Raw genomic sequence first — 17360 nt, forward strand, 5'->3', positions numbered from 1 at the left:
CCACGCACAGAACTAAAATGGCATTGTAAAAGACATGTTTCCTAATGTGCTGATCCCTGTTCTTGGGTAGTGCCTCCTGCATCTGTTCTCTTTGAGCAGGGCTGTGAGGCCATTGTTTCAGGTCTGGATTCTCTACACAGGTTTGTTTGCCTGGAAGGAAACTCTGCTCCCTGCCCCTTGGACAGAATTCATGGCTACAGATGTCCCAGTGGCTTCTACTGTCCTGCTGGCACTGGGCTAGAGCTGCCCTGTGAGCCTGGCAYGTACAGCCCCATGCCTGGGGCAAGCGCCTGCCTGCCGTGCCCAGCTGGAAACACCTGCAGCAGTGCGGCCACCGTGAAGCCCCTCCGCTGCCCCAGAGGTGAGAAACTTGTATGAGCAAAACCCCTGGCTCAGGATGGGAGGTCTCACGGGCCAGAGCCGCTGCAGTGAGTATTACAGGGAATAGCACATTTGCTCTTGGTTTGAGCAAGCTCGACATTCCTACCTCTTCCTCCTCCTGTTGTGAGCTGTGTGTGATGCACTTCTTTCAATGTACAGGCTACTATTGCCCACTTCGGACTGCTGCCCCACTACCATGCCCGGAGGGCACACTGAACACCTTGGAGGGGGCACTGTCCCCCACTGCCTGCAAGCTGTGCCCCGTGGGGAGATACTGCAGGGGAGATGCTAACTGGGAAGCTGATGGTGAGTTTGGTTAATAAGGGTCCACCCACAACAGAGGGGTTGGAGATTTCTGGACTGAAGGAGGAAGGAAGTATTAAAAATAGCAAGCAGAGATGGCAAAGGCCTCTCTGCTGTACCCTGTCGTACTCTCTCTGTTGTCACGTGGCAGGTCTGTGCTCACCTGGGTACTACTGTGAAGGAGGATCCACTGATGCYGTTCCACGTAGGACACCTGCGTTCCCACTCAGTGGGCCCTGCCCACTCGGGCACTATTGCCCYGAGGGCACTCATGGCCCCATTGCCTGCCCAGCAGGCACCCTGAACAATGCCACAGGTGAGTGACTCTCCTGTGGTTTTCTCCTGTGCTTTCCAGTGACAAGGGACTTTATTATTTCTGGTTACTGTGAGAGGATGYCCTTGCTCTCTGAAGGGAATTTATTTAGTTTTCAAACACTGTTTTCTGGTGTCCTGCCCAGGTGGTGCCTCCCCAGAGAGCTGCGTGCCATGCTATCCTGGCTCTTTCTGTGCCAGCACTGGTTTGAGTTCTCCAACAGGCCCTTGTGCTGAGGGCTTCTACTGCCCAGCAAACTTCAGCTCCTTCAGCCCCACAGCGTTCGTCTGCCCTAAGGTACAACTTAGTGACAGGCTGTGAAATAAGTACTTTTTAGCACTGGCTAGTAGGTGTTCATTTTCCACTGCTCAAAGTGTCACACAGCCTGAATCAGTTATTGATTACATCCATGTGAGATGTTGCCCCAGGCTTTGGTATTGCTGGGATTTGGCTTGCACGCAGGCTCTGAGAGTGCCAGCAGGTGCATGCAATCCCATTCCTTCTCCGTGTCATCCCTAGGGTCACTTCTGCCGTTCGGGTGCAGCCCAGCCCGTGCCCTGCCCTGCTGGGGAATACCAGCCGACAAGGGGCTCTGCGTCCTGCATTCCGTGTCGAAGAGGATTTTACTGCCAGGAAGCAGTGGCAGGAGACCCCAAGCGCTGCCCACCTCATGCCTACTGTCCTGCAGGTATTGCTGAGATTGGCAATGAGTCAACACAGCTCAGTGCTGCCTTGTTCTTTGGGATCATTTGTTACTCTCAGACATAGTTCTGAAGTCTTGTTAGATCACAGTGATCTTTCTGGGAGTTATTTTCTCTTCTATCTCCCTTTCAGGCACCCAGATTCCTCACCCTTGTCCAGAAGGCACCTTCACTCCTTCAAATATGACTGGTCTGTGGAGTGAGAGGGACTGCTTGACTTGCTTACCTGGCCACTACTGCAGGTAATGGTTCACTTCAGTCTAGCATTTTTTCTTTTGTGTTTTAAGCTCAGGTCCAATGGAAAATCCTACACAATTTTGTCTGAAGCAGTTTGCCCATGTGCACRAATTTTTACTGTCTCATTCCAAGCGATCTGTGTGTTTCTATAAGTGGAAAACATTTTATTTGACTTACCTGTGTAAGAAACGCTTGTTCCTTGCGTTGTGTGTGCTGCAGGCGCGGGCGGCTGGAGGGAACGTGTGCTGCCGGCTACTTCTGCCTCGCTGGGAGCTCTCAGGCTACTCCACAGGGCCACGTGTTTTCCTGGCGCTTCYTGTCCGAGTGCCGCTGGGGGAAGCTCTGTGCTGGGCTCTGTCCTGCAGGTCAGTGAGAATCTCGGCAATTTGTAAAGCATAGAAGAGTGAGTGGCTTTTAGGCCAGCTGGAGTGAGCAGCTGTTATCTTGCCTCGTTTGTTGTGACCCTGCTTTGAAGAAGCTGGTGTTGTTCAGGAGCTTCTTCTATTTTTATATCTACCGAAGATATGTAGCTGGTCAAAAATGCCACCTTGAATTTGTAATGCCAGACCAGGAAAGTCTTGGCTTGCCAAAAGACAGGCTTGTCTTTTGGCTGTGCACGTTCACAGCAGCCCAACAGTTGTGTAGATGTTCATCTTGTGACAAAAGRAGACTCATGCTGAGATGTTTGCCATCAGAGGGCTTTTGAGTTTTATTTTCTGTCTTTTCCTCCATATGTTTCTGTAGGTTTCTACTGCCAAGAAGGTTCTGAGTTGCCTATACCATGTCCTGCCAATACCCTTAGAAGCATCCCGGGGGCAAAGCAGAGAGAGGACTGTCTGTCCTGTCCACCAGGCCRCTGGTGCAAAGCAGGTTGGGTCGTGTGGGGTTTTGTGATTCTAAGGAAAGGTGGGCAGAGGGTATGAGAGCTGCATTCCAGCAGTACAGTGCGTGACCCTCTTTTCTGTTGGCTAGGGGAGTCAGAGGCCTATCCGTGTCCCTCAGGACACTTTTGCTCTGGAGGCAATGGTACTGACGACAGCCTGGCGCCGCAGAAGTGCCCTCCRCACACTTACCGCCAGGAGCCGGGAGCTCGGAGCGTGGCAGATTGCCAGGCGTGCCCTCCAGGCTATCACTGCCCTTTTTCAGGTAAGTGGTGGGTGAAAACCACCTCTTGCCATCAATAGAGGTGATTACAGATCTCCCCAAGATTAAATGTCAGACTGAGATGAGGAAAGGGAGAGGTAATTCATGTCCACAGAGAGCTAAGAGTCCTTCTGTATAGACTATTCTTGGTCATTGAGCCTCTATTTGATTATTGTCTTCTGTTTCTGCAGGCCTGACCAATTTTGAAGATCATCCCTGCCCCTTGGGATACTGGTGCCCTGGTAAAGGGGATGCTTTCCTTTGCCCACCTGGCACCTCCAGGATCCAGCCTGGGGCAGCATCGTTGGAAGACTGTGATCCCTGCTCGCCTGGATATTATTGCCCAGATCCAGCACAGACAGGACTGCCAAACACCCAAGGAATACCTTGTAAACCTGGCTATGAATGCCCACCAGGTAACGTGTCCATGCTGTTTTGTTTTCCTTTTTTCCACCCACTTCTGAATCTGAATGGCTGTACGGTGCAGAGGAGGCTCAGCCATAGCACTTARGCAATGACTATAGCCCCATTCTTGCAGGAGCCCTGCTAAGTAATTGTCATTGCAGGAGTGATTTCAGGAGTGGATTTAGCTCTCTGATGCCTTTTCCTGGCTTTTAAATTCCTATTTCCTTACCATGCCTTCATGTTGTAATTCAACTGARATTCTAAAGAAAGCTGTTTGGGCCTTAGGAAAGGAGCAGGAGTTTTTTTTATCATCCAAGCATGAGTATTCAGGTGTCAGTATTTCATACTGAATAACAAATTGCTTCCCAGTGGATCTGGTCTTTTTGTGGACAGTAAGAAAAATGGAATTCCTATGGACAATAGCACACACTTAAAAAAAAAAAAAAAAAAACCTTTGTTCACAGTCTGACAAACGGATGCTCTTCTGGGAATATCGCATAATCAGCCACTAATTCTGCTTTTTTCCCCAGGTTCAGTGAGTCCAATCCCATGCAGGCCTGGCTCATACTGTGCAGTTGGCACAGCCATGCCTTCGACATGCCCTGGTGGGTACTACTGTCCAGAAGGATCGTCAGCTTACAATGGCCCTGAGCAGCTGTGAGTACCTGGCATGCTTGGTGGACTGCTTAAGTTTCTGAAAAGAAGTGAAAATTGTGAAATATCTCTKCAATAAAAGCAGGGTTGCTGATCAGACCTAGTGGATCTTTGATCTAGTGGATTAATTCTGAAGTTGTACAAGGTAGTAGTTGCTTCCAGTGGTGTAGCACCAGAGCTCATTTTGAAGGGTAAACTCCCATGTACCAAACTGTAGCTTTTTTTTCCAGCTCAGTGACAGATAAATAATGATAAAAATAAATCTAACCAAAATTTTTTCACAGCCTGACAGGGGCAACCTAGCACGTTTGCAGCATTTTCTCTCTTGTCTCTGCCTTGTTTTTCCTTCCAGGTGCGTGTTTCCGTACTACTGTCCCCCAGGCAGTGCCCATCCACTGGTGTGTGAGGGAGGATACATGGCACTCAGTTTGCCTGGTCCAAGGGATTCTTTTGAGAAGTTCTGCAGGATCTGTGACGCAGGCACCTATCGCAACGACTCCCTCATTGCAGCCCCGTGTCAGCCCTGCCCAGCAGGCTTCATCTGTCCACAGGGTAAATGGGGCTGTTAGTGGAGGAGCGGGCAAGAAATAACAGCTGAAATGCGACCAAAAAGGTGTAGGATAGACAGGGATAAAGCTCTTCTAGCTCCTAGGGTAATTATCCCTGCGGTGAGTTGGCACATGAGTCTGCGGCTCRTTTCTCATGGTAGATTGCTTTGAGAGATTAGAGAAATAACGTCAAGGATCATTTGAATCTGGGCGCCCTTTCTCTCRGGGACTGATCTATGTTTATATGTAGGTATAAATAAACTAATTGGAAATTTTTTGAAGTTTAATTTTATTTGCATACACGTGTGAGTGTGTATAAGTATTTGCATTTATATGTGTAACTGGAAATCAGAAGTGAGGTCTGCCCATCGGTAGCTGCTTGCTTTGGTCGCTGGGCAGTGTCTGAGCCAGCATCATTCCTTTCTCTAGGCAGTGAGAGCTTCCAGCGGCAGCCTTGTCCTCGAGGCTACTACTGCCCTGCCCTTGTGCCTGCCCCTCTGGCCTGTCCCCCTGGCACCCACGGGAGCAGCAGCTTTGCGAAGCGTGTCGAGGAGTGCCAGGCCTGTCCTGCGGGCTCCTTCAATCACCTTCCTGCCCAGCCGGCCTGTTTCCCCTGTGGCAGCTCTTCTTCCTCTCCACCCGGTGAGTTGCTGTTTTTGACCGAAACTTTCATCTCTCTTAAGAGAAAGACTGAAGAGGGAAGCACCGAGGAATGCAATTCCCACACGCTATTTCCCAGTGAATTGCAAGCTACAGGATGCCCTGGATGCTCCTGGTGGCATGTGTGCTGCCTGTGTCTGGCTTTGCTTCCTCTGTACCACCGAGGAGGACATGGTTTCCAAAGCTGTCTTTTGTTCTTCTGTGCTGTGTTRTACAAGGGGATTTGGTCTTATTTCCTTCAAACAAAGAAGGAATAAGCAGCACTCTTTGTACTTGCTCCAGCATTGCTTTGGAAGCAGCACTTCTGCTTTCACTAAGAGTACTTTTGTCCTGAAGTGCAGAGCTTGCCATAAGCACACTTGAGGTTTCTGCCCTAAATTGGGTTCTGTAACCATGCCCAGCTGGGGCTGTTGGTGAACTAGGGAATGTCTGGAAGGAGGAAAGTTAAATGCAGAAAAAGTGCCTATTCCTTACTGTCTTCTGCAGTACTGTACTTGTCAAATCAAGTGGATCAGGGAGAGTTGGGGCGTAGAGCCACTGCAAAGAGGTGCTTGGCAGCCTTGTTTTGATTGAGTTCTGTCTTATACAGTGGCTAAGTATACCAATGTCTCAAATCCCTAGCTGGTKCTTTCTGTTTTTCTTGTTAAATGGACACTTCAGGAAATGTCTAATGATTGTGTTGACAGAGCAAAATTCAGGCTGGTTCTAGCTGGTGCTCCTGCAGTACCAGCCCTGCAGTGCTGGTGGGGCTGTGAACTGCAGGTGGGTCACTGAAGTGAGCAGTGTGATTTGCCCAGAGATCATTCAACATGAGAACAGCTCCTTTTCTGCGAGCACAGTTTCTGCAAACTGTATTCCCTATTCTGCKTTCCTCTCTAAATCCGAGCTGTTCTCTAAGGTGCTGCCAGCTGTACCTGTCACGGGCTGAACCGGGCATTCCAGCAGTCAGATGCCTCTTGTATCTGCCGAGCAGGTTATGTTTACTATGATGAGAGGGGCAAGAAAAACCCTGACAGCAACAGTGATCAGGACTGCCAGCTTCAGGTAAGCCTCAGCTTCAGAACAAAGCTTTGTGTGACARGAGGGGAGAAAGAATTGCTCACTGCTTTAGGCTCTGTCTCTGGGTGTGTGGGTAYATGCAGTCTGAGCTCAGTGCACAGGGCTGCTGTAGACTTAAGTCCTTGAGCTGCTTAGACTGAGGTCTTTCTAGAGTAATGGCAGTTCTCTGCTTTACCAGAGTGTTCTGAGGCTAAATTCACTTGGGGCTGCAGGTAAAAGATGYTTGCCTTACTAGGGTAGCAGCTAAGCATCTCAGAGAGATGACAGATACAGAAATTTAAGCCTTAACATTGTCATTATGGTGTTCTTAATTAGAACTGTSTTGAGGGAAATTTAGTGAGAGGTGAAGTTGTTGTAATCTTTCCAAGTCTTTTTGTTGCCACCTTGCATTGCTGTTGTGTTGAGTGTCACCAGCAGGAGGGGGAGCCGATTCTAGGGAACTGCAGGCATTTCTGTTGAGATGCTGGAGCTTATCTGGTTGCACACATGGGGGTAAATGCTGTTGTTGCAGGTGGATGAGCTGTGTGCTCCTGGAGAGGTCCGCCTCGCATCTACACGTCAGTGTGTTTCTCCCGAGCGATACGACTGCTCTGCTTCTTGTGGACCTGCAGGTGGAGAGATTAATGCGGAGCTCGGCATGTAAGGCTCACTCCAACCTCTGATTAAGAAACATTTCRTGATTGGGTCTGGTTGAGTTACTGCTCCCGTGAGGTCATGTCAGGACAGGGCATGGCTCCAGGGAGGTAATTCTSGGAAACTGAAATTGCTGGGAAGTTGCTGGAGTTCCTCTGTTGAGGACATCGACTGAGTCCTGTTATAGAGAATTGAGTACCACATTTTGGCCTACTGTATGGTCCTTGTGCTGACTGGGAAGCATGGGATACCAGAGGGAATGCTGCATGAGATGGTCTGTGAGTTTGGTCCCTCTCTATTCTATGAATATGGAGCAGGCCAACTCACTGTGTGGAGTATAAGGTGCTGGGGCTAACTTGGCCTTTGGTATCTTATAGCTGTTTGCTCAGGCATCCTAAGTGATCAAGACCTTCTCTCTCCCCTTATTAAAGATGTCACTGCAAGCAGTATGTGTCTGCAGAGGAGCTCTGCGACCAAGCGTGTTTGCTGAGAGCTCCACAGATCTCCTTGAGATTTGGCATCAACAGAGAGCTGCTTCTGAAGATGGGTGAAGGAGAAGAGAGGGTAAGTCATGGAGCTGGGGATTGCTGTGAGTGTGAGCCTGGAGAGAGCCCCTTCAGATTTCAGTGGGGTGAGGGAACTGCACGGGGCTGCAGTTATGAAAGGTAGCAAGTTTTGAGTAAAGAGGAAGGAGAAAAGGAGGCTCAGTACCCCTTATAGCTGAGTACAGGTTGGGCAGGAGGCTTGTGCATTACTGAGGAATAGTAGTGCATTAATGGTGGGAGAAAACCTCCTGGACCAATCTTGCACAGCTTAATTAAAGGTAGAAGCAGATCACATACAAAGGTTTGAGTCTAGTATCACTTGTATCAGTTTTCCCCTTCATTTTTAACAGGAATTGACAAACATTTTGGGTCCAGATGAACATGTGCAAAAGAGTCAGCGAGTGCATTTGGTTCTGTTTAGTCCCAGTGGAGTGCTAGGTTTCATTGTGCCCAGCACGGATGTTCTGGATGCCTTTCTCACAGGTAAGGCTTGAGAGGCCTTTAGGGATGAACCTGAGTCTCAGCCAGACTAAACTATTAATTTCCTTACAGCAGATTSGAGACTCAAAGGGAATTTATTGTCAGCCAGTACAAACTATTTACCAAGTAGGGAGGAATTTAATTTTATCTGGTAGGAACCAATGGGGGCCTGCACTTGACTGCTTGTTTAGCTCCCTGGGAACTGGTCAGACGAAAATAGGGATGATTTTGACCTTCCAGGGAACTGGGAGAAAACTCCTTTTGCAAACAAATCTGCTGGAGGATGCATGCTCAGTACTGCGCTCTCAGCAGCTGCCCTTGGATTCCATCTGTTCCTGATTTATGGTAGTCTCGGTGAGAGCAGAATTTGACTATGGTCTGTAATTGCCCACAGATGCAAAAGAAACGGCTCTGCATTGCTAAGGGTTACTGATGGGAGTTTTTCCATGCTGCAAATTTAGCAGAATCCATTCTCTTTTCTTCTCTTGCCCGTGGCAGGAGATTTTTCATCGGACACGTTCCTGAAGGAAGGCCGTGGAAGCCRGGTGGCCTCCTCCAAAGATATTCATGCCTTGCCCCTTGTCCCCAACCCTATCGTGTGTCTGGAAACGGGAGACGCCATCCTTTTCCAGCTGAGCATCAACCCCCRCGGTAAGTGGTGTTGTTTGACTCAGCGTGCACTTTGCAGATACATGTGTACCCAGACCCCTGGAGAGCAGTGACTCCCCATTTGGTAGCACTGCATGTCTGAGCACATTCTTTCGCTTCCTTGTCTCTCTCGCCTTCAGGCAATTTCTGATCTTTAGTCCAGGCTCTGCYAGTGACTCATCTGGTGTTTTTATTTTTGACTGAACTTCTATAGAATAGATAAAATGCTTCCTGTATTAGATGAGCGTAAGCCTTGGTTGGGCAGTAGCACACACCTCAGTTAAATGTCTTGACAGCACATCTCCCCGTAAAGCAAATAGAACAGCGTAGCACTTAGGAAAGCTGACACTGGTCTGGCAAACTGGAGCAGCTCGTAGTTGCTGACACCGTGCTGACCTCTTCCCAGATCGTGCAGCCAGCCACTACCCTGTTTATCAGAAGCTGCATCTTTATAACAGCAATCCTGGCTGGGACTTTGGGCCCTTCCGACGGCTGGACCACCTCATCCAAGAGACTCGCCTCAACATCTCCTGGTAACATCTGCTGTGACTAGGGGTTAGACTTGGGTGTGGGTCTTTTGGGGGTCCTTGGCATGTAAAAATGCAGAACAAAAGTTTGGTGTGCTGAAACCCTTGTATTCAGCCATCATCACTGCTGCAAGTTAATGGAGCCTTAGATCAACCACTGTCTCCCCTGCTGCTTCCATTTAGGTTTGCCCATGTTTTCCTGGATTCTGGAACATATGTTTTCCGGGACAGGACCATTCAGGAATACTTCCTGATTGTGACTGTGAATGAGGCAAACGTGGGCTGTGACCCCAGAGGTGTGTCCTTCCAGCCCTCTTCTCCTTTCCAGCTGGCCAGGCATGGGATTCTGAAGCATCAGGAACTGAATGTAGCCCCTAACTGGGCTGCTATCACAGGTATGGCCAAAACACTGTGACACCTTGAAGCTTAGGCTCCTTGTACCCATTTGGATGTTTTTAAACTAGCATCTCTTTGGAAATACTATCAAACCACTGGATGTCGGTTTTAGTCCCCTTGCCCTAAATTCACTGCTCTATAGCCAAGAAGATGCCTGTGGTAGGAGCAGAAGGAGAAAGAGGGAAGTAGCAGTTGTGTTTTTTCCCCCACCCTCCTTGAAGAATTCAGATAATTGAGGTCTTTGTTTCCCTTAGCATGAAAGCAGAAAGTGTCACTGTATTTCCGTGATAAACTAAACTGAAATAACATGCATCTCTAAAAGTTCACTAAAGGTTTAATGGAAGGGCAGCTAAGGTCTTACCCCAGGGTATACCTCTGTGCAAGCGCTGTGCACATGCCAGCCCCTTGTACCTTAGTGAGACAACAACAAAGCAACAGAAATTAAAACATGGCTTGTAAATGAGAGGTGCTGTCACCTTCAACTACCTCTACTAAACCATCTTGCCTCCTTACCCCATGCATCAGATCAGTGGGTAAAGGAGCAGAAACTAATTTAATAAAGGGGAAGGCAGATAAATGTTAGTTTCAGATGGACGAGACAGCATTCAGTGAAATTTAAATACCCATACTGATCCATAGTGTCCTGGTTTTTTCACTTCTTGCTATTCCTCTTGGCTCTTGCAGCTGTACTTTTTGTTCTGGCTTTCTTAATTGTGGTGTTGACAACCCTGGCTATCGTGCTGCATCCCGCTGCCCCCTCTGTTAGCCCCCTGAAGAGCTGGAAGCCACGATGGAGGAGCCTGGGTGAGCCACACGTCCCGCCAGAGTACATCTTCCTTAAAGACAGGCAAGCCCCTTTGCAATTACTGAACCKCCCAGTCCCTGGTGCTCGACTCCTCCTCAGTATTGCGGTAGGCTGAGTTTCCATCTGCACAGAAAGCTTCTTGGTTTTCCTCATATCGTTTCCTCATTCCTTGGTTTTCTCTGTAGTATTCCACTTCTTTTTTGATACAGTGTATCATACTTCTGTTGTGGCTTCCGCATGGAGCCATTATCTTCTTGCCACTACTTGAATTTCCTGGCCTGGGCTTCTCTTTCACCCCTTGACCTCAAAATCTAGAGAAAAAAGCTATTCTTGTACTTGACAGGCAGAGTGAGCATGTCAAATGCAGGGACATTCTTCACCTTCTCTTTCTTCCTTCCCTAGCCTTCAGTTCTATCAGACACTTGGTCCGTATTTTGCTGGAGAAGAGGCTGACTTTGGAGAGAAAAGAGCTGCACAGAATGCAGGTAAAATAGTGTGCCAATCCTTTGTGGCCTTTTGCGTTCTCTGTACACTTGAGCTATGGACCTCTCTTGGCTTTTGTGGATGACCATATCTTGGGTATTTGTAGATGTTCACAAGGCTCAGCAAGTCCAGAGCCCGGTAGATGGCACCATCTACTGATGCTGAAAACAGTTTACGAAGAAACTGCCACTCAAAGCTACAAAGCCAGCAGAAATGTAGAGTCCTGATTACAGAACAAGTTGATGGTATTGCRGTCATCCTCTTTCTTGCTAAGCAGCCAGAGTTATGACCTTCTGTCTGTTTATCCAATTTCCTTCTTCACGATGCAGAAAAAGCTGTTGCCTCTTATGGATAATTGATGCTCTTTGGGGAAATAAATTCATTTGGATTTTTTCTTTTGGGAAATAAATTCATTGGCTAGAGGCGAGGCATGATGTGTACCTTGTGTTTTAGCAGAGCATTCTACTCTGCGAGATCTGGAGGATTTCAGCGTTCGCACTGTGTATGATAAGCTAGAAGACCAGAATTTGCACCTCGCATCTCAACTGGCAAAGCAGAGGATGGATGTGTTGGTGTTTTACAAAGGAGTCAGGCAGCAGATTCAAAGTCTCATGGTCAGTATGAAGAAACATCAAAGGGAAGAGAGGCTTAGAGTTATGAAACTTGTGAGACAGATAATCCCCCATGAGGAGGGATTTTACCAGGGATTAGATATTACTTTTGGTGTTTAAAGTAAGTGCATTCTCAGTTGTAGCCCACTTGGGCATGAAATATGCTACCTTCTATTTTGGTATGTGAAGCTGAAGATGGGAGGGCTGGGTAGTGAGGCTTACAGAGCTGAATACTGCTGTTCTTTGCTGTAAACAGGACATGTTGAAAGTGCTGGACTCTGAAAGTCTGAAAAACTTCACCAGGCAAAGAGCTTGTGGATGCAGAGCTTCAGGCAGCCAGAGCACTGAAAAATGTGATGAGATCTCTAGCAAGAACTTTGAAACAGTAATGCACACAGGTGAGAACATGACTACAGAGTGGGAGAGAAAACGAGTATAAGGGACACCAGTAGGATGCTTAAAAATGGCATGGGTCGTACAGCTGAGAAGAGATCCCACAAGCTCCGTGATCATGTTATGTTATTCCATAGGATTTGACAGCCTATCCTCAATGAGTTATGCAATGAGATTGCTCTGTCATATTAGGGACTGGTAAGCACAGGGCCACTTGGAAATGTTGGAGCACCATCCTAAAAGTACAGAAAAGCTCAATTAATTTATTATTGACTGGTCATCTTAGGAGACATATTGAAGCCACCCTCTGGAATTTGCAAAGGAGGATTCGTGCCCTTGATTCAGTTGAGTTCTGGTTTTGTAAAACTACATTTGAATTGTTGGTGGGGTTCATTAGGTGCTCCGTGGCAAGAGGCAACAGAGTTGATGAAAGCGTTGACAATCCTGCTTGGGAGAGTTCAGCATAAGAACGCACCTGTGAAACAAGAGGTGGGACAGCAGGTCCCAGGACAGGATGTGGCGGCAGAGTTGATGCAGACCAGTGAAGGTGAAGGAGAAGTGGCGGATGGGCAGGTGAGTTTGGGACATCTCTCACATTTCTGATGTTATTTTTTTTCCATGTGAGACATGCAGATTCAGTGAGATATCTGTTTCTTGCTATGAATATGATCTAGCTTTTTTATCCACCCATTTCAAACAATGTCCCCTGCTAGAAGCTGCTGCCATTGCAGAACATGTTTCCTGTATTCTGGACTGACAGCCTGTCTTCATGATTAAGTTTTTCCTTCCGTTGCATCTCAGTAATGTTTTACCCAGAAGTCATGGCGAAAACATGAAAATTAATTCCTTTCATATGCTAGTAATCTTGATTATTTGTTTTGCCTATTCACGAAGATGTTGTGTGTTCTCTAGCTGGAGGCTGCAGAATTGGAGGAGATGTTGGATAAGCTAAATGAGGAGTTTTTGGAACTGACAGTACAGATCCTGAGAAGCCAGGAAGAGGGGGAATTGTTGGAGCAGGAGCTAAGAATGCACAAGGAGTCAACTGCCGTGAGTCCTGTTTCTTTTGTTCTTTTATTCATGCATAGTATCATGAAATTGTTTCTCCATTTGTTTTTAAAAAGCTGCTATGTAGCATACTGTGAAATAAAAGTTAACTAGAAATAAAACTTTGCACAAACATAGGATTTTGATTTCTTGCAAGCTCATTTGTTAGAACTTTTCTGTTCATCACAAATGGTTTCTGGGCAAAACATATATAGCCAAACTGTGTGATCTTAAGTAGTAACTTATTAGCAAGAGAATGGGAAGCCTGTTTCCTTTCACAGATACGGATTTATAGTAGTAAATAAACAAAGTGAAAATAAGCAGGATATCTTCTGAACTGAGGATTTTCTTCAAGATGGGGCTGAAAATGTTATCCATAGGCATCTATGCAGCCTGCTACATGGACTGGGGTCCCTGAGTCAGCGTGTAGTGTTGGCACTGTGGCCTGTCCCATGTTTTGCCCATTGGAGTAGGCTGCCTCAGCAGTGGCTGAGCTGTCCATATCTGTGAATTTGCACTGTGCTTTTGTTTTCAATTTCTGTAATAGACACCAAGCATCGACCGTGTGTGCAGAGCTCAGAGCTTTCCAGAGCTGCTGGATTCTTGGGCCACAAAGAGGGATGAAGCCCGGCTGCTTGAAATACAGCGGAGCTGCATTGCTCAAAGGATTGAAGAGACAGAAGCAGAACTGCTTTGTCTTGATACCTCTCAGTCTTGATTGATTGCTGTCTCTGTAATACCCGCGGGGAGCAGTGGTAGCAGACAGGTGGTAAAGCTAACTCTGCGTGCTGTGTKGTTCCAAGTTACACTTGTAAAAGGCAGAGTGGAAAGCAAGAATAAAGAAAATTTATCAAAATTGTTCCTTGTAACAGTTTCCCAGAGAAAGGAAATGTTTGTTTTAGATCAAAACAAAGGTAAGTATATACAATTTTGTTCAAACTATTCTTTTTTCCCCACAGCTTTCAATTTCTTAGCAAATACACTTCAGTCATCGAGCTGCCCAGAGTGCTAACAAAGCCATACAATGGTGCTAACAGTGTTTGTTAAGAGTGTTTGTAAAGGCTCAGTCCTTCTTGGCTTCTGTTAACGTTGGCTTGTCACGCATACAGCCCCAAAAACAGCTATGTTGTGTGATACCAGATGCTATTGCTCTTGGTTTGACTTCTTTCTGGTGAAGAAATGTTCAATGGGAATTTCATTTGGATCTCAGTTCACATGTAACACTGCTAACAACACTGATCTCCTGACTGATTCTTTGTAGATTTTCACACTCAGTGAAATTAGATTTAATTACATTTTAAGAAGATTTTCGTATTGTATTTTCCAGTTTGCACCTCTCAGTATCCTTAACTCCATGCTCAGAGACAGCAGGACCTAAAGAATTTTGACCTATATCAGAGATATCAGAAATTGGATATCTGTAATTGACACTAATTCGATTTTGATAATGGTATAATGGAAGCCAGGATTGGCCTCCCGTATTATACRGATGCCTGATGGTCAGTCACAGATATGACCTTCAGAGAAAGGTCTTTAAAAGTTTAATAATTGTGCTTTCGTCCATCACAGGTCACGTAGCGTCCTGAGAAGCTGTGTTTCCAGTGCTGTAAAGGATCACAGCGTTGTCGTTCCGGAGTTGCTTGGTAGGTAGAGTTATGGCTGTATTAAAATTATGGTTCACTGGGAACTGAATTTTGCTGCAAAGTTAGAAGGCGGGAAGGGAGAATTATGATAGTCCGAAGTGTAGATCATGAGCTAGCTGTTTTTTGGGGAAAAAGTGACATATAATGAATATGCTCACAGTACCAGGGCAGAGATCAGAGATAAAAATGGATACTCATGGTTTGGATTTACATTATGACACTTCTGAAGAAACTGGAACAAAAGATAGACSTGCTCCTTTTTTATTACATAGGGGAAATAATTTAAGATATGAATGTTGCTTGACCTATAATAAATCTAGGATCAAATGTCCCCCATCAATGATTTACCTCTCTAAACAGTTTTTCCATAGYGTATTTACCTATGCTTTGTAGGTCACCAGTAAATAAGAACGAGGAAAACTTTGTAGAATTATAAATCTTTGCTTACCTCGGCTTCTGTGCCCTCTCATAGCAAACTGCAATTTCAAAACTCTTAGCCAAGCTCTGAGAGGAAGTATTCATGCTGCAGAATTACTCCTGGAAAGGGTGGTTGTTCTGATTTTTAATTTTTTGATTCACCTGCTGGACTGGGAATAAATGTTGAGACTCTGCTGTGTATATCCTGGAGTCAAGGAGAAACTCACCTTGTGGAGGAGCCTAATCACAGTAGCAAGCAAGCTGGATCCAGCTGCAAACTGAGAACAGGAGGTTGTGCAGCCAAGCGGCTATTTCCCCTTCGAGTTACTCGTTCATAGCTCATTTGTGGTGCTAAACGTGGCAGGGAGAGGTCTGCAATTCTCCAGAACCTCAGTTAACCTGCCCTGGTGTGYCCCCCATTAAAAATGCTCAATTATAGCTGCACATTTGGAACTGGGAGGAGATTTGTTCTGTCTGATCAGGATGTAGTGATTTTTTCTTCGGAGTAGGTGGCTATTCCAGACAGAAATACAGAGCAATTCAAGTCTCATCTAGCAGAGCTGGTTGTTGGAGATTCCTGTGGAATTAAAAGCAAARTTCAGTTCTGCTGCCATGAAGAGGAGACACTCTCTGTAATAATTTGTGACAGCCAACCTTTTCCAGAAGAGACTGTCAGGGGAAAACCAAAGATTGCTTGTTTATATGTGTATTTCCTTCATGACAGTGACATGGAAGGCATTTTGTCCATGACCTAGTTCACAGAGATTCTCACGAAGTGTTTTTGGTGATTTATTGGAAAGAGAAGTGGTTAACCAAGTTTTACCAGTGGAGARCTTCCCTTGTGGTAGAAAGAAAAAGGTGTGGTTTGTCTTGCCAAGGCATCGCATCAACTTCTACAGTAATATGGTGCTTTTCCTGAAGCGTAGTGCTATGCAGTCCTGTGTCTGCTATGCATTTTCACAAACCTACTGTACCATGTGTTTTCAGGGAAGCATTAAAGCAGCTTATAGGGCTGTCAMCTGCAGTTCACTTTGCTATATATTGTTCCCAGGAATGCCACCTTTTCCCAATCTTCAGTTTTAATTAGAGAGACAACTGAGACTCCACCATCCAAGGGAAAAATGAGGTCAAACCCAGCTAGCCAGAGCTGATCACACTGAGAGCCCTGATGGGGGAACTTTTGACACATTGCTGCTATTTCTCTGATTCCATGCATGCAGCACACCATCCATCCATCCAAGAATTCATCCATCTTGSGTTTTATTACTTTATTTTTTATTACTTCTATGACTCTTCAAAGCTGTTTTTTTCCACTCTGTTTAGGATTCACCAATCAAACCTGTTCCTGATTTTCAGACCACTCAACTGCTAAGGAAGTCACTGGGAGCTATCTTGACTGAACACCTACAAAACAGGCCTAGAGACAGGACAAGGTGTGCCAGGAAGTCTGTCAGCAGTAAGTTTACTTAGATGGTAACTTGAGATACGGAAGTAACTCAATCCTCTCCTTATTTTCCTTCAGTACTATCATTTACTTTTGGTTATGTCTTCCATTTCTTCATATCCCTCTCCCCTGCCCTGTTTTTTTCCTAATTCAGCTTCTTATTGAAAATACATGAATTAAGCTCAGGCCTTTAAAGACTCCTAAAATGCATAAAACAGTACAGCAGTACAGGTCTGATGTCTGTCTAAATGGACGTGTTCTAAATTTTCATCTTCTCTTCCTAAGACTGTGATTGCAGTACTGGAGGTGGACAGCTAAATGTCACAGGCTTGATCTGAGCCATTTTGCTTTCTTTGCCTCTCTACTTATCGCATAGAGTCTTCTTGTCTGTCAGCTGTAGCTGTAAAGGCTTCTTCTATGCTGGTGGGAACCTCARCTCTTCTGACTCAGCCTGCGTGAGAAGGAGGGACCAGAGAGATGTCAGCGCCTGGGGCAGCACTGGGACATGAAGGTAAGAGAATCTGCTGGTACCTGCAGAGAGGGAAGGCACAATCTCCCTGTGCATACGGACAGTCTCCTTCCCTGCTGGTACCAGCGCATTCTCCTTACTCAGGTTCAGGCTGCTACCAGTATTTATTCCCTCCTTGCGTGCAATATACTCTATTTTCTTATGTAGTAGGGAGAGGTTACAGCAGCAGCTGTTACAACTAAGAGAGACCTGTTAGTGGGTGTCTTTTGGAAAGCTTGCCTTTGAGCTGTATCCCTGTTCAGGAAGTGGCAGGCCAGTACAAGGGGAATCTCTGTATGCTCTTAACCAGCTGAATATTACTGAAAGCAGCCAGTCTAACATTATGCAGCCTTAATTGAAGCCCCAGGGCAGATGG

At 46.2% G+C, this 17360-nt stretch overlaps 1 protein-coding gene and 2 long non-coding RNA genes across 3 annotated transcripts; all 3 read left to right on the top strand.

The window, feature by feature from the left end:
- The first annotated feature begins 318 nt into the window (after window positions 1–318).
- On the top strand, window positions 319–994 carry LOC112946302. The gene is made up of 3 exons (XR_003249208.1): window positions 319–361; window positions 541–687; window positions 836–994. It is a non-coding gene; the product is annotated as an uncharacterized LOC112946302 (long non-coding RNA).
- Window positions 992–13869, top strand: LOC112946321. Its single transcript, XM_026038124.1, has 24 exons — window positions 992–1000; window positions 1517–1685; window positions 1832–1940; window positions 2155–2300; window positions 2680–2805; window positions 2908–3081; window positions 3270–3494; window positions 4014–4140; window positions 4490–4689; window positions 5115–5327; window positions 6244–6389; window positions 6916–7043; window positions 7469–7601; window positions 7933–8065; window positions 8561–8713; window positions 9117–9243; window positions 9421–9632; window positions 10318–10480; window positions 10841–10923; window positions 11375–11535; window positions 11789–11930; window positions 12323–12498; window positions 12838–12975; window positions 13520–13869. Exons 1-24 carry the CDS (start codon window positions 992–994, stop codon window positions 13688–13690), a joined length of 3564 nt encoding a protein of 1187 aa, XP_025893909.1. The 3' UTR covers window positions 13691–13869.
- A 673-nt stretch (window positions 13870–14542) lies between these two features.
- On the top strand, window positions 14543–16373 carry LOC112946300. Its single transcript, XR_003249206.1, has 3 exons — window positions 14543–14615; window positions 15221–15323; window positions 16356–16373. It is a non-coding gene; the product is annotated as an uncharacterized LOC112946300 (long non-coding RNA).
- Window positions 16374–17360: the final 987 nt, after the last annotated feature.

This window comes from Nothoprocta perdicaria, unplaced genomic scaffold (assembly GCF_003342845.1).
Source record: "Nothoprocta perdicaria isolate Ctin4 unplaced genomic scaffold, notPer1 scaffold_201, whole genome shotgun sequence".
Classification (NCBI taxonomy): Eukaryota; Metazoa; Chordata; class Aves; order Tinamiformes; family Tinamidae; genus Nothoprocta; species Nothoprocta perdicaria.